Genomic DNA, 14,191 nt, shown 5'->3' on the forward strand with positions numbered 1-14,191 from the left:
AGTCATAACTACATTCACGCGATTAAATGACGTAACTTGATTATTATTCGATTATTCGAATATTCCGAACACACGTTGTAAAGCTAATGCCCTTATGTATCTAGAACCTTAAACATTATTTTTTGTAGGGCGAACAAGGTTTGTCGCAAAAGAAACATGACTGTTAAAAAAACAACAAAAAAATTAATATTTTTCAAAAGTTATATTTTTTATTCAAAGTAGTTTCCTTGTGCTTCGATACAGCGTTTAGCCCGGTCAATTAGCATTTCAAATGAGTGGTTAAGGTCATTTTTCGGAATGCTCTTGAGAATATCGGTCGTCGCCTTTTGGATATGTCCTGAAACCAGTGTCCTTTCATGGGCAAATGAAGTTTTCCAAATAGGTAATAATCACAGGGTGCCAGATCATGTGAGTAGGGTGAGTGATTAATGGTTAATATGGAGTTTTTTGTCAAAAAATCAGTGACAAGCGTCGACCGATGACACGGCGCATTATCGTGCAACAGGCGCCAGCACCCTGCCGAACGGGATTGTGGTCGAGCACGACGAAGGCGTAACAAAAGACGCGTCATAACACCAAGGTAAAACACAGCATTAATCGTTTGGCCTTGTGTGTCTAGAACGTAAAAACAAACAGCATTATTTTTGAAGACGACCGCTGAAAGTCCATCATATTTGTTAACAGTTTATGCACATTATGAAGATGGTCACCATAAACTTTTTTCATAATTTGAAATGTTTCAGTTAACGTTTTCCCAAGTTTAAAACAAAATTAAATATTTGCTCTTTCATTTTACAACCGATGACAAAAGTGGTCACTTTTTTATAACATCGATTTAAAAGTCTTAAAATTTTTACGAAATGTCAACAAGAGTATATTTTACCCACAATAGGTGGAAGACAGTTATATTTAAAAAGTTCTGTTTCTTTTGAAAACCTTGTATTTGTTAACAGTTTATGATGAAGATGGTCGATCTTGACAAAAAAGTTTGAAGATGACTTGGAAGACGGAGAACCTGCTGGGCGGTCAAAAAAAGTTTGAAGATGGGGAACTGTAAGTATTAAGAGCTCGATGAAGATTGTTGCCAAATACAAGAAGAGCTCGCCAGAATCTCTGCGAGTAACTCAGGCGGCGGTTTAAAGGCCGTCGGATACATTCAGAGCCAATGAAATTGAGTGTCAAATGAATTGAAACCTAGAGACGTTAAAAGACGATTTTGTCTATTAGATGTGCCTATGTAAACGCCACAAAAAGAATTAATTTTCGGATTATCACTGGTGCTGAAAATTTTAACCATTACGACAACCCTAAATGCAAACAATCATATGTGAAATCTGGTCAACCAGAAAAATCTACAACAAAGCCAAATATCTATGACGCCATACTACATTATAGCTTCTGAAACCGGATGAAAGCAGTAATGGAAAACTCTACCACCAAAAACTTAGCAAATTGAAGTGAGCGTTTGCTGAAAGAAGTAGATACTTTCTACCTTCACAATGCAAGACCGGTTAAAAACTATTTGGAAAAGAGCAGCTGCAAAGTTTTGTCGCATCCGTCTTATAGCTGAGATCTTACCTCTTACGACTACCATTTGGGCCAGTATGTGCAGAACGCTCTCTCTGGAATGCGATAGCCATCAAGCAGGCTATCAAAAATTTAGCTTGATTCATCTTTGAGATGGAACCCACAAATTGCCAGAATGATCAGAAAATGTTATAGCTTCAGATGGACAAGACTTCTATTAATGCTATTAAAAATTTGTTTCTAAAAATAAATGTTCAAATAGTGAAAACCCCCACGACATTGTTAATAAAATCTATCTTTGTCATGGTGTGCAATTCGTTGAAAGGGATCATATCAAACAAGAGATTTTGATATCAAATCGAACTGTCCTTATTAGGTAAAATGGATGAAACCTCTATATAGTTCATATTCTAGCATCATATAAGCCAAAGAGAGAAATATTTCAAAGAACGTTACCGACTGTAGTAAATTTCCGAGATTGCCGAAAATACCGGGAGAATGAGATAAACAGAACGAACAATTTGTACACTCTTTAAGGTTTAGAAAAAAGTAAAAGAAAGATAATACCTACCTATAATTTGTCAATAAACTGTACTAAGTTACTTGAGAGTATAGAAATAGAACTAATCTCCATCTTGCTCTTTCAATTTTTACTGTCAAACGCCATCGGTTTCTTTGCAATATCCAGGGCATTTTCGAAACAAATATGTGCTATTGATCTGTAGTAATCATACTTTGAAGTTGAAGTTTTGTATTCAGATTTCAGCGAAGTTATAGTAACAGTTAGAGAAAGAGAGTGAAAGAGCAAGAGCGACATGCCATAATTCTTGTTAAAATTTACAGAAATTACCTAAATCTTTAATATCTGATATTTGCAAACAGATTAATCAGATCAATTAATTCATAGCAGTAATTAGCAACACATATAATTACATCTATGAAAAATAAAACAATTAACTAACTTAAAAGTTTAATTCAAACATTTGAAGATATGGCATTAACACTGCCACATTGTTGGCATATAACAGTAGTGTAATTTATCAAAAATACTGAAGTGAGAAAGTTATTTATAGCCGACGTGAAACAATTTCATTCATACATTTATCTTCAACTTTAACTATCTGTTCACTAAAACTGCCCGCAATGTTGTTTTCAAGCATTGTCTCTACGCTTGTGGCGCCAGAATTGTCGTGTGAAATAAATAAAGTTATCATGATTCACATGCAATTTTGCAATTTATTTCACTTTAGTATTGGCAATTTTTATTTTTGCAAAATTACTAGTAAAATGCAAAGTTTATTGTTCGAAATCGCTATTTACGGTAAAGCTTTTCAAGTTGTTAATAGTGCGTGACCAGTGGAGTTTTAATGAAGGTCGGCAGATCGTAAATTTAGAAAATAAAATATTGATAATAATTTTCATCAGTCTTGCATTGGTTCCACTACACACTACTTCTACATAAAATGTACCAAATTACTTTAAAATCTCCTCTCCGCTGCAGAATACCATTTTCGAAAAGTTCTTTCTCGATAACCAAACTCAATTATTAATTTGCGCCGTAAAATTCTAGCATGTTTCTGACTGACTTTTAGACCAAAGTGATATTTTGCTTATTCCTGCAATTAATTACTAGATTTAACATTATTTTAAAGAAATCTGTTTGGTTTTTAATTTCAGAAGATTCAGTTCAGAGATATAGTGCTCGCCGCAAAGCGTCTTTTTTGAGAGGAGCTTGCGGAGATCAGCTGTAGTTCCTTTCCAAATAAATATTTTTACTAATGCTAAGTATTTAAATACAATTTAAAGATACCATAATATGTGTACAAAATTTTGGAACAATAAATTTAAAAGTTTCCTCCAAAAAATTCTGGAAAATTCACTTTTTCTTCTCCTTCTAACTGTATATAACCCCTTAAATGAGTGGATTAAGTTTTTCAGGTTTTCTATCAAAATAATGTATATATTATAAAGAAATATATATTATTAATATTATATATATAAAAAAATATATATAAAAAAATTTAAAAAAAATTTTTAAAAATTTAAAATATTTTTTTTAATACAAACAAAAAATAAAAATATAAAAACAATTTTTTAAATTTTTAATACAACAAAAAGTTATATTTTTAGTATATAGTATACCATAACTCAACACAAACATTCTTTTATATAGCAAACGAAATTTTTGCGCTGGAAATCGATTTTCTATACTTCGCCCTTCATGTTGAAAGAGACTTCTTTCATAAGTTTACAGACGAAGGCAAAAAATTTGAGTTTTGGTTATCAAATGGCTATATATTGGTTAAAACTGACAGCGGAAGCTGACAATTTTGTGCTACATATAATGTAAGCAATAAACAACTCAATCAATCATGCTTTAATGATACGTTGTTTCGCATTTAAGGTGACAATATAAAAGTACAAGTAGGTACACTTATATTTTTATTATTATTATTACACAACCACCATACAATTTTTATCGTAAACAATAAATGCAATTTATTGAGCGTAAAGTGATAGTTTTGACAGTTATCAGTCAAATTGAAGCCGCCTAACAGTTTAATAAGCTTTATAGATAAATCATAACTGGCAGTTGCGTGTGCAAAACGTCAAAACTGTCAAAAATATCTTGAAGATAATACATTTTACCCGAACAAATATAAAGTAAAGCGCAATTATTTTGCTTTTATATGTAGAAAATTTATCTATAAACTTTGATACATACAAATAACACGAATTATTGATTTACATAACTACCGCTAAATAAGCATTATTGTAATATGCATGTACAGTGTATAGACACCGTAAGTTCACCAAATAAAATGCACAAAAAATCTTCAAAATTTGCGCAAACACTTTTGGCCTAACCCTTCCACGCTTGCATATTAGCTACCAAATTTTGAGAGGATTACGTAAAAAAACTTTATTCTACGCTTTTCTTATGCTCTCACCAATAACCTTTCAAAAAGCACAATCAAATGTATTCTTCTTTTAATGGTACTTACCCCAACTGCCTCCTGTTCGTCCAAGGCATTGGCTAGTTTCACTGTTCCATATGAATTTTTTGAAACCCTCCCATTTGCCCATCTTTGGCGGTGGCGAATAGTATTGTTCTGCTATCTTCTTGTCGGCCATTTTTGCTGTCTTGTGCTTTTTTTCTTTAGGCTGCGCTCTTAGTGAAGTTGTTGCTTTTGGTTGATTTTCTACTGCTTTTTCTGCGGCTGCTGCTACGGCGTTTCTTAACTGTTACTGCTGTAGTTGCTCGACTTTTGTTGTTTTTTTTTTTATTGTATTGTAACTGTCTTGTCGATTCGATGACTGAACTCGTGTAGCAGTTGAGAGGGTTTCTTGTTTTTTTATTTTTAACTTTATACACTTATTTTTGTGGTATGCAAATGTTTTTAATTTTACTTTTATTTTATTTTTAGCTCTTTGTGTCGCCTATTTTTGTTGGTAATATTTAAAGTTTATTAGCTATGTCATTAAAATAATTCTTTATAGGATTATTTAATATTTAACTTTTTGCTTAGTAATTTTGTTTTTTCGTATAACAACAAGCAGTTTTATAGTTTTCCTGTTTTTATTGGTTTTAGCTTTAACTTTTCTTATTTTACGGAAATATTTTAATTTATCTTAAATTTTTTTTATGAAATTTTCTTTTATCTCTTAATCAACTGGGTCGAAACATTTTTATTGTTTTTTATTTGGTTATTTTCACTGGTATGTTCGTCTTAGAATATTTTCTAAATATTATTTTTCACTGTGATACTACGAGTTGGCTATTGCAATTCGTCAATTTGGAATATCAATGCTGTTGCCACCTATAGGAGGATAGGAGTGAAAGTTTTTGTGTTAGTTGAGTTGTGCGTACCACCATCAGCTCATAGTAATGTTGTTATGTAAAGGTTTGTAACGGTTAAATTTTCCATAACACAAAATACAAATGATTCATTCACATGCGCTGGAAGCTTTCACCCACACTATGTGTTAGCCACGCGCTTTTAAGTTTTTTTAGCTTTCGTTAAGTCTTTGCCAATTTATAGATTTACAATAACTTCTAAATTTAATACTACAATGAGATTTCATTCTTTATCACATACTCTTATCAAAAGCTTTCATTCGATTTGCGAGCTTTCACAAAGTTTCGACTTTTCTTGTTACAAAGTTTGCTTCCATCAAAGTCTTTTCTTTTACAATTACTTCTAAAGTTAATACCCACATCAGCTTTCATTCTTTATCACATATTCATTTCAAGCGCTTTCATACGTATTGTAAGCTTTCACTAAATATATAAACATTTCTTGCTGGATACTAGTTATGTATTCATCATATTACATCGTTTTTAACTAAAAATGTTTCAGGCTTGAAAATGTGAAGTATTACTCTTTTTAAAATCAATATGACAAGAATTTTCAAAAAATAACATTTATTACCTAATAGCGAATCCGAATAAATGCTTCTCGCCAATTATGCTCAAATTAAGATTTCTACATCATATTATTATATAATAATGCTTGCTGATAATTTACGAAAATTTTATTTTATAATTCAAAGTTTCGTGGAAATTTCAAAAAAGCTTCTAAGGTTTCTCCAGCAAAGTAGTATTTCATAAGAGAGCTACTAATTCTTTCTGCAGTTTAAATTTATAGAAAATATTTACTTAATCTACTATTTAGGTAACTTGAAGGTTTCAAAAAAGCTTCTAAGATTTTTTCTTAGTAATATTTTAGCTCAAAGTATAGAATTTTGTTTTGAAAACATATACATTTATCAAATATGGTGAGAGTTGGTCGACCACCGCAATCGAAGTAAAGAGAATTAGAAATTTGTAGATTTATAGTAAAAACACATGAAAGAATATCGTGAGTCTCTATTATGGCTCCACCAAGCAAAAGCTGGACTTCTTTGAAAAAGACACACCACAAGAAAGTTAATAGCCTTGCGAAACTACATATGAAAGTTATGCAACATATAATATTATTTTTAGTAATTTTAAGAAGCTTTGAATCAACTCCATAAACAAATGAAGTAAAAGCTGATACTACCTAATCGCATATTATTGGTTGTTCATTTGGTACATTAAGATAGTATTGTACCCAAAACACTACATAACTGTGAATTTTTAAATGTGATAATTACAATTATCTAATATTTTTAACTTCATATGTTTGAGAACGGTTGAAGAGATTTTTATTTTTTATGTTAGTGTGTTCTCCTGAACACATATTATTTTTAATTTGGCAACTCTATGCGCAAGCTTATTTTATTCTTTGGCAGAACTCGAGAGTTTCAAAGTCAGCTTTGAATTTTATTCAATAGAATTTGGTTGCCAACTTATATAAATGAAAAATATGCACATGTTCTCAGAACTAGTACTAGACACTTGGGAACAAGCCGCCAGGAATCACATAACATGTCAATACTCTTAATATTTTCGCTCACGTATCAGATGACACATTTGTACACATACATATATTCACACAATTTTATTACCGTTAATACGCTTGCCGCTATATATATAGGATATACCATGAGTTCCACAAGGACAACTCAAACCATTGTTAGTTTATTTATTTTTTCTTGCCAATAAAATTAAATATCGTTGTGCAAGTTTTATATACACCAAACTATTTTCACAATCTAAAGAATTTTATTTTCAAAAAATTTCAACAAACTTTACTGTCGCTGCTGCGCCGCTACCTTTGCTACCCTCAATAAAATAACTGCTACTACTAACCGACTAACTGACTGACTTTATGCCTGCCGCTATTGCTGCTGTAGTCACACACAGAAATTACGATTATGTAACAGTGCACACTGTGTAAGAGGCCGCAAAGGAAAACGCTGAAAATTTTTCCACACCAACAACGAATGTCATACACGATGAGACACCGAGAAAGAGCATGCATGGTCACGAGTCATACAATATATACACGAATTGTCGGAAATGGCGTATGTGGCGAAAGCAATGAGAGCGACACGAATCACCAAAAGCTACAACACTCGTTTCTTAAGCAAAAACAATGCAAAAGGATAAAATCTGGTAATGGTAATAGTGCTAAAATGTGGAAAAATTACAAAAAAAAAAGTACTAAAAAAGAGAGTTTAAACTAGTTGGAAAAGCTGAGAATGGCTAAAATGAGAGTAAAGATGGCTTAGAGCTTACGCGATAGGTGTGTGTACTAAAAAATCAGACGAAAGCCCGTACACACTTAATATGAGCGAAAAATGAAGGACGAAGGATATGAAAAAATGAATATGGTGGAAAACTGGAAAACCAAATACTGGAAGCAAGTCGAGCAACATAGCATGGGTATGGTCAAATCTGTGCAGGCTATAATGTACTGATTTATAAAGTACATAATAGCGTAAGCTTCAAACTGCCTGTGTTGACCAATTATAGTAGGAGTTATGATTTTTGGTATGCCATATGTTGAAATTGTGAAAATATAAAAGTTTTTTTTTAAGTGCCTAGGTGCAATAAAGTGCAGAAGAAGGATGTTCCAACAATTTTTGTTATATAATTTATGTGCAGAAAAGCTTAATAACTTTTTTTTTGGCTATACTTTTGATTAGGTCACCTCTCCGAATCGCTTCAAAGTTTATACAGAGGTTCCTCATGTGATGAAAAGCAATTTCCCAAGTTTGTTTTTTGATGGAAAATGAAGAAAAAATTTTAAGTGACAATAAAAAAAAAATTTTGCAAAATTTAATGAAAATTCCCAACAGATAAATAAACAATTTCAAAATTAAATTTGATAAAATTGCATAAAAAATTTCAAAACAAATTTTCTAGTCAATATAGCCTTTCGTGGTGTACATATGGTATTAAAAATGTGATTACGTATGCTACGTTTTCTCAAATTTTTAACGTCTAAACGTCTAAAATGATTGAAAGATTTATATTCCTAAATTTCAGACATGGTTCCTATTTTCTGGTATTATAATCGGCGTAAAGAGCCTCAGATTTTTTTTGCAAAGTATGTAAAAATTCTATGAAAACAATAAATGTAAAACCCGTAAAGTGTATTTTATTCTTCTTTAATTTATCTCTGTCTATAAATTTTCAAAAGTCCACCTACCTACTCAGAGCAATGTCTGTGTCCATTAAATTCAAAACCAACTTGGTCTAAAACTGACATATTGAGCCAACATGTAACATCAGCAGAGTGCTTCTAAGAGCAAAAAATAGTAAGACTTTGTTCATGATTTTCAAATTCATGATTTATTCTTCAAAATCTATGTCGTTCCCCTCAAAGTAATCTCCCTTGGCCCCATTACGCTTGTGCCGACGTTTTTTCCAATCCTCAAAATAGTTTTTAAACTTAATTTCGGAAATATTGTTATATGCGCGTAGTGATTCACTTTTAATGTCTTCACTGACACAAAACGGTTTCACTGGAGCAAAAGCCGCTGGTCGTTTAATTTTGTTTCACGAAGAATCAATGATAGTGAATTATCGTGGTGCAAAAGTAAAGATTTGCCGATCTTTTGCCTACAGTAGTAGGCAACTGACATATTGAGCCTATACATATATGTACATATAGTATAACAGCAGCTGAGTAGGTACATTGCCTAACCGCCACTCGATATGGCTAGGGTCGAGATTATGAATAATTATTAGCTACAACAACTATTTCTTGTGACATCGTTTTTTCATTGAGGAAAATATTTTTTTTATTTATTCCTGACACCCGCTCCGCCCTTGCATAACTACTTAGGGGCTTTAGTAGCAGAATAACTTCAAGAAACATGCCACAAACGGCAAAGGTCGTACGGCAATATAATATATCATACAATATAAATATTTTGGATGAAAAAATGGGTCACTAAATGCAATAATTTGCTTTTCGAACGAAGTCGAAAGTGCAAATACGATCGTAAACATTGACCCAAATCGACTAGGTTTTTGAGGCAGTCAATCGAATAAGCAGAGAATCACATATATGGCAACTAAATATGAACCATAAACCAACATTTGTTGAAAGTAAAATTATAGTCCTGTTATTTCCCAAATGATCGTGGTTATGTAAAGGTAGATTAGGTCAGATATTTTAGATTTAAAGATTGTTCGGTGATAAAGGAAGAAATATGAAACTCAAAAAACCTATTCAAAGAAACAGCATTGTTAATATGTTATGTTAAGGGATTTGCTATAAGTATATCGTCAACTAAAATGCAAAACAGTGTATCATTAAAAAAATTAGTTTTTTATTGCTTACGATTCTCTACATCATATTACATATACATACTTGTATGTAGCGGTCAGGTATAACCAATATAACCAAATCTCAAATTTTGTTTCAATATGAGCAGTTTTCATTGTAAACTTATGAAAAGTGATGTTACGTTATATGCATTGTAGGTGAGGACATAGGTCTTATGAAACGATTTGAAAATCACTAAACAAAAATAATTACATTTTTATACAGAAGAAAATCTCATGATTTAAGATCACAAAAAAAATTGCATAAATTGTTTTGCTCATAAATAGAACAAAGACTATATATTTTTTCATTTGTTCTAAAAGTTCAAGCATCTTATCTAGTTCTAGAGAGATTTTGACCAAATGTCTATTATTGACCTCGCAGAGGATCTTATAGTTAAGACCAGACAGGGTTTCTTTGCTAGAAGCTGTAGAAAAAACAAAACAAAAATTTTATAAAAAAGAGTACCAAAGCGGTTGGTAATATCATATGCCATATGAGTGCTGCGTAAAATTGTGGGGGTACACATTGTAGTAGCTGCTTCATTCATGGGTGCAGCCCTAAATTAAGAAACTAGATCGTAGATTAAGCCAGCTCGTAGCAATTACTATTGTTAAGGACGCTTAAAAAGATTCTAAACTTTCTGTTTTTTTTTGTTAAACTTTCGTATTGTAGTATGTAGTTTGTGTAGGAAGGCTTTTCAAAAAGATTCGGATTTTCAATTATATTCCTGCAAAAAGTTTAAGTAATAAAGTTTTAATAAATAAAAAATCGTTGTTTTTTCTAATTTTTTTACAACAATCAACCCTCATTTTATATTGATTTAGGTCAATAAACATTCACTAAGGTAAATAGCTGATTTGCATTTTATTCTACTTTCATTGCTTACATTAATACCCTGACTAGGTCACGCAGAGCAGGTTTTTCACCTCTGCGCTTGATTGCATGCTAAGCAAAAATTGATTGCAGAATTTAAATAAAGACTTTAAAAACACCTTCTTGCGTGTATTTGTTAAGGCAAGCTTATATAAAACGTATTTAAAGGGTGTTAAAATAAAAGTGAAGAAAAAATGCGTTATAAACTTCAGGGGTATTTTTAGTATTCAACTAAGTTTGTAATAACCAGACGGATATATAATATAATAATATATAAAAATTTGTCGGCATCACCGATATCAGCTGCAATACAAACTGAGCTGTTTAAATTAAGTCCTTATATGGAGAACTTTTTATTTGTCAAGATATTTGCACATAATTTGGCAATTATTGTTGTCCAAGGTCTCGCTACAATCTCTGAATATATAGCTCAAATCGCAACAATATAGCTTATGGCTGTCATATAAACTGAAGCATTAAAATAAATATTTTTTATATCTTTTTATGCTATTAGAAATATATCTATGAAGGGTATTATTGCTTCAGTGAAGCCGAAGTTAACGTTTCTGCTTATTTTCGTTTTGGAATAAAAAATTCTGAATAATTATATTCGATAAATTAAATGTGAATTGAATGAAATAAATGTAGTGATCAGAAACAGAAATATTTAAATATACAGAAATGTATATGTGACCTGGTCAACGGAAAGGGGGCTTAGGTGTCAAAAAAAGGAGAACAATTAATGAGATAACGAGAAACTGACGATTATTTTTAACAGCTTTTCCCAGAAAACTAGTTTTCGCACGTTAGCTCTCTTTTCGTAGACCAGGTCACATATATAATATCTATATATTGCTAAGCATATGTATATAACATTTTTCTCATATTATGAAACATTTTCTTCGCTGAGTATTTATTAAGATGGCAGCACTTGCAAATGAAAATTGTATAATAGCGCACAATAGAACTACAGAAAATTAATAATCGCCATTCGCGGCTGTTGAAAGTATCAAGAATACACCATCGCCGCAATATCACCGCACAATGCAATGATGACAAGTATAATGATGGCTTTAGGCAACATAACGGTACTTGAAAACAGCACGGTTGGCATGTGACAGGGTATGGCAATATCAATGACAGCGAAAATAAATTAAAGACAAAAGAACAGATTAAAAAAGTTACGAAATAAAAATGAGCGAAAAAACTTTTGTGCTCATATTTCACTGAAGGCTTACGATTGCGCAAGTGTGTGGCGGAGTGCAGCGAAGAGATTAGAGATTTTCAAAACGGACACGTTCTTGTGATGGCGGCAAGAAAGCTGCAGGCCAGCACGGAAACGCATGAAACGCCATGCAAGGAAGAAGCAGGAAGGAGGCGCGGCATATCAGACCAACAACGACGAAGAGAATGCTGGAAAAACTGGCTAACTTTGCATAGTTACACATACAAATATATGTATATACATACATATGTACGAGGATATGTACGTAAAATGAGCGCACCTTGCGATGACCAAGCATGTGAGTAAGTGAAAATTCGTTAAAACGAAAATCCGAATTTCATACGTTCGTCAACCGTTATGTAGTGTTGCTACCGAAAATCGGCTAACGGTTTACGTTAACGGCATCACAGGCAAAATCGCGCAATGAAGCGAATATAGCCAGCAATAGACTTGAAGCACGCGACCGCCCGAAAAGAATACGAAGCCTAATATAGCCTGGCGGCAACAATTCGTTAGCTAACACATATACGCAAACAAACACACACACATAAACATATATTTATATACATATATAAATGGAGGTGCACGCGTTGGAGTAGTAACACTTGGAGGCGCGTAGACACAGACACAGAATGCGTGTCACTAGAGCTGTAGCGAAATTATGTATTATCCTTGCTAGGTGCTCGGCAATTGTTGGCTAGTAGGAGCAGCCACTTGAGTGTTCCATGACACTCTTTACTCATAGTTAAATAAGACAAACTGCTTCGTTTGTTGTCGTGCGCTCGCTCGCTTTCCTACTCGTGTTGACGTGCTCTACCTCTCTCTCGTACTATAGCAGGATATTCGTGCTGGCGCTGAGGCGCCTGGTTCTCGACGAAACTATTACCAAATCGGCATAACGTTTTTATTAAGTTGAATTTTTCAGCAAAGAAAGAAAATATTATAGTTATAATTTTGCCAAAACCTCACTGCAGCCACACCGTTACATAATTTTTGTTTTTTTTTATCGAACTTTTGAAAATTTAAAAGCTGTAACATGAATTTTCATCTCTCTATCGCCCAGCATAGTGTGATATAACACATATATTTTTTTCATGGCTGTCCTTGAAAGTCCTTTTTAGTTTCCATGCGAATTTTAGACTACACACAGATTATTTAAAAGTTTTTCTTTCATAAAAAACGTTTTACTTTAGAAAATAGCTGCATAACTTGTCGAAAAATCGAATTCGTGTATGTATTTGAAAAGTGACCAGGATATCAAATTCCTTTGGCACATTTTTTACTCGCACGCACACATTTATATAAAGCATACAAATACACACACTTTTCAAAAATCACACAAAACCAAGTTTTTACCACTTTTTTCAATAAAAAAATTATTATTTTATGCAAAACTTTTTCATGTCTTTCAAGCAATGTCAAAAAGTCCCTCTTCAATCAGAAAATCCTTCACAGTTTGGCTTTTTCACGTTCGATTTTTCACCAGGCTTTATGTAATTTTCACGATATAGCGCCAGGCGCGCATTATACTAGTGCGAAAGAGAAAAAGCGAGAGCCGAAGACCGAACATATAATATCCAGCAAGTCCACTTTTATGAAAATTTTCACAAAGTTTTTACTTTTTTCGTAAAAAAAAACTGCACATTTTCACTAAAAATGTTTTTGAAAGATCTGTATTCACTCGCACCCACACACACACACACACACTGATTATAGTATATGTATGTATTTTGCAGAAGCCTTTACTGCTTTCTGTTGTATATTTAATCCGCACTATACGACGAGTCGAGGAGCTACCGTTCACAGTTAAAACGCCAATGATAGTGTCTTCGCTGCAACTGACCGAAACGACTTATCGTACGCTTGCTCTGAGCTATGGCAAACGGCACCGAACGCTCTATATTATCGTTGCGCTGCTTTACGCCGTGCTTCGGCTGGAAAAAGTCGCCAGAAATGTGCTAAAAAGCAACGACGCAGCAGAGAGTGAGTAATGTAATAGATTGTTTGTGAAACAAAAGCTCTTATATAAAGCTTTCAACTAGTGCAGACTGTGGTGGCAAATTTCAAATCGAGAAATGTGCTAGTTGGTATATAAACTGTTGGGTGGTGTTCTATTTGAAAGCTTGTGTTAATGGATGATTGAGTCGTAAAGCAGTTATTTCAAAATAACTGCAGAAAAGCTTTCCTTAAAAACGTTGTTAGAGATCTTATAAAAGAAATTTTGAATTTTCTGTGCAACGTAAATCTCTTTATAGACTTTATCACGTTTTTTCGTAGATACTACCAGAAGTTCTAGCAAAATTAAGATAATTATTATTCTTACATTAAATTGAAGTTTTTATTTGGCGTAGTTAAG

General features: G+C 32.7%; 1 protein-coding gene across 6 annotated transcripts in view; it reads right to left on the reverse strand.

Moving 5' to 3' along the window:
- The window catches only part of LOC126753388 (sodium/potassium-transporting ATPase subunit beta-2), a 120,149-nt gene extending 106,453 nt beyond the window's left edge, over positions 1-13,696 (reverse strand). Inside the window, exons 1-2 of one of the 6 annotated variants that reach the window (XM_050464787.1) lie at positions 13,582-13,696; positions 4,533-5,348 (exon numbers count right to left, since the gene is read on the reverse strand). In XM_050464787.1, coding sequence (XP_050320744.1) covers positions 4,533-4,662 — 130 coding nt within the window. In that variant the 5' untranslated portion in view covers positions 4,663-5,348; positions 13,582-13,696. Of the gene's footprint in view, positions 1-4,532; positions 5,349-7,020; positions 7,163-7,202; positions 7,221-13,581 lie in introns of those variants that run through there. The other 5 variants (XM_050464790.1, XM_050464792.1, XM_050464788.1 and 2 more) reach the window with 5 other exon arrangements.
- Positions 13,697-14,191: the final 495 nt, after the last annotated feature.

This window comes from Bactrocera neohumeralis, chromosome 3, assembly GCF_024586455.1.
Source record: "Bactrocera neohumeralis isolate Rockhampton chromosome 3, APGP_CSIRO_Bneo_wtdbg2-racon-allhic-juicebox.fasta_v2, whole genome shotgun sequence".
Classification (NCBI taxonomy): domain Eukaryota; kingdom Metazoa; phylum Arthropoda; class Insecta; order Diptera; family Tephritidae; genus Bactrocera; species Bactrocera neohumeralis.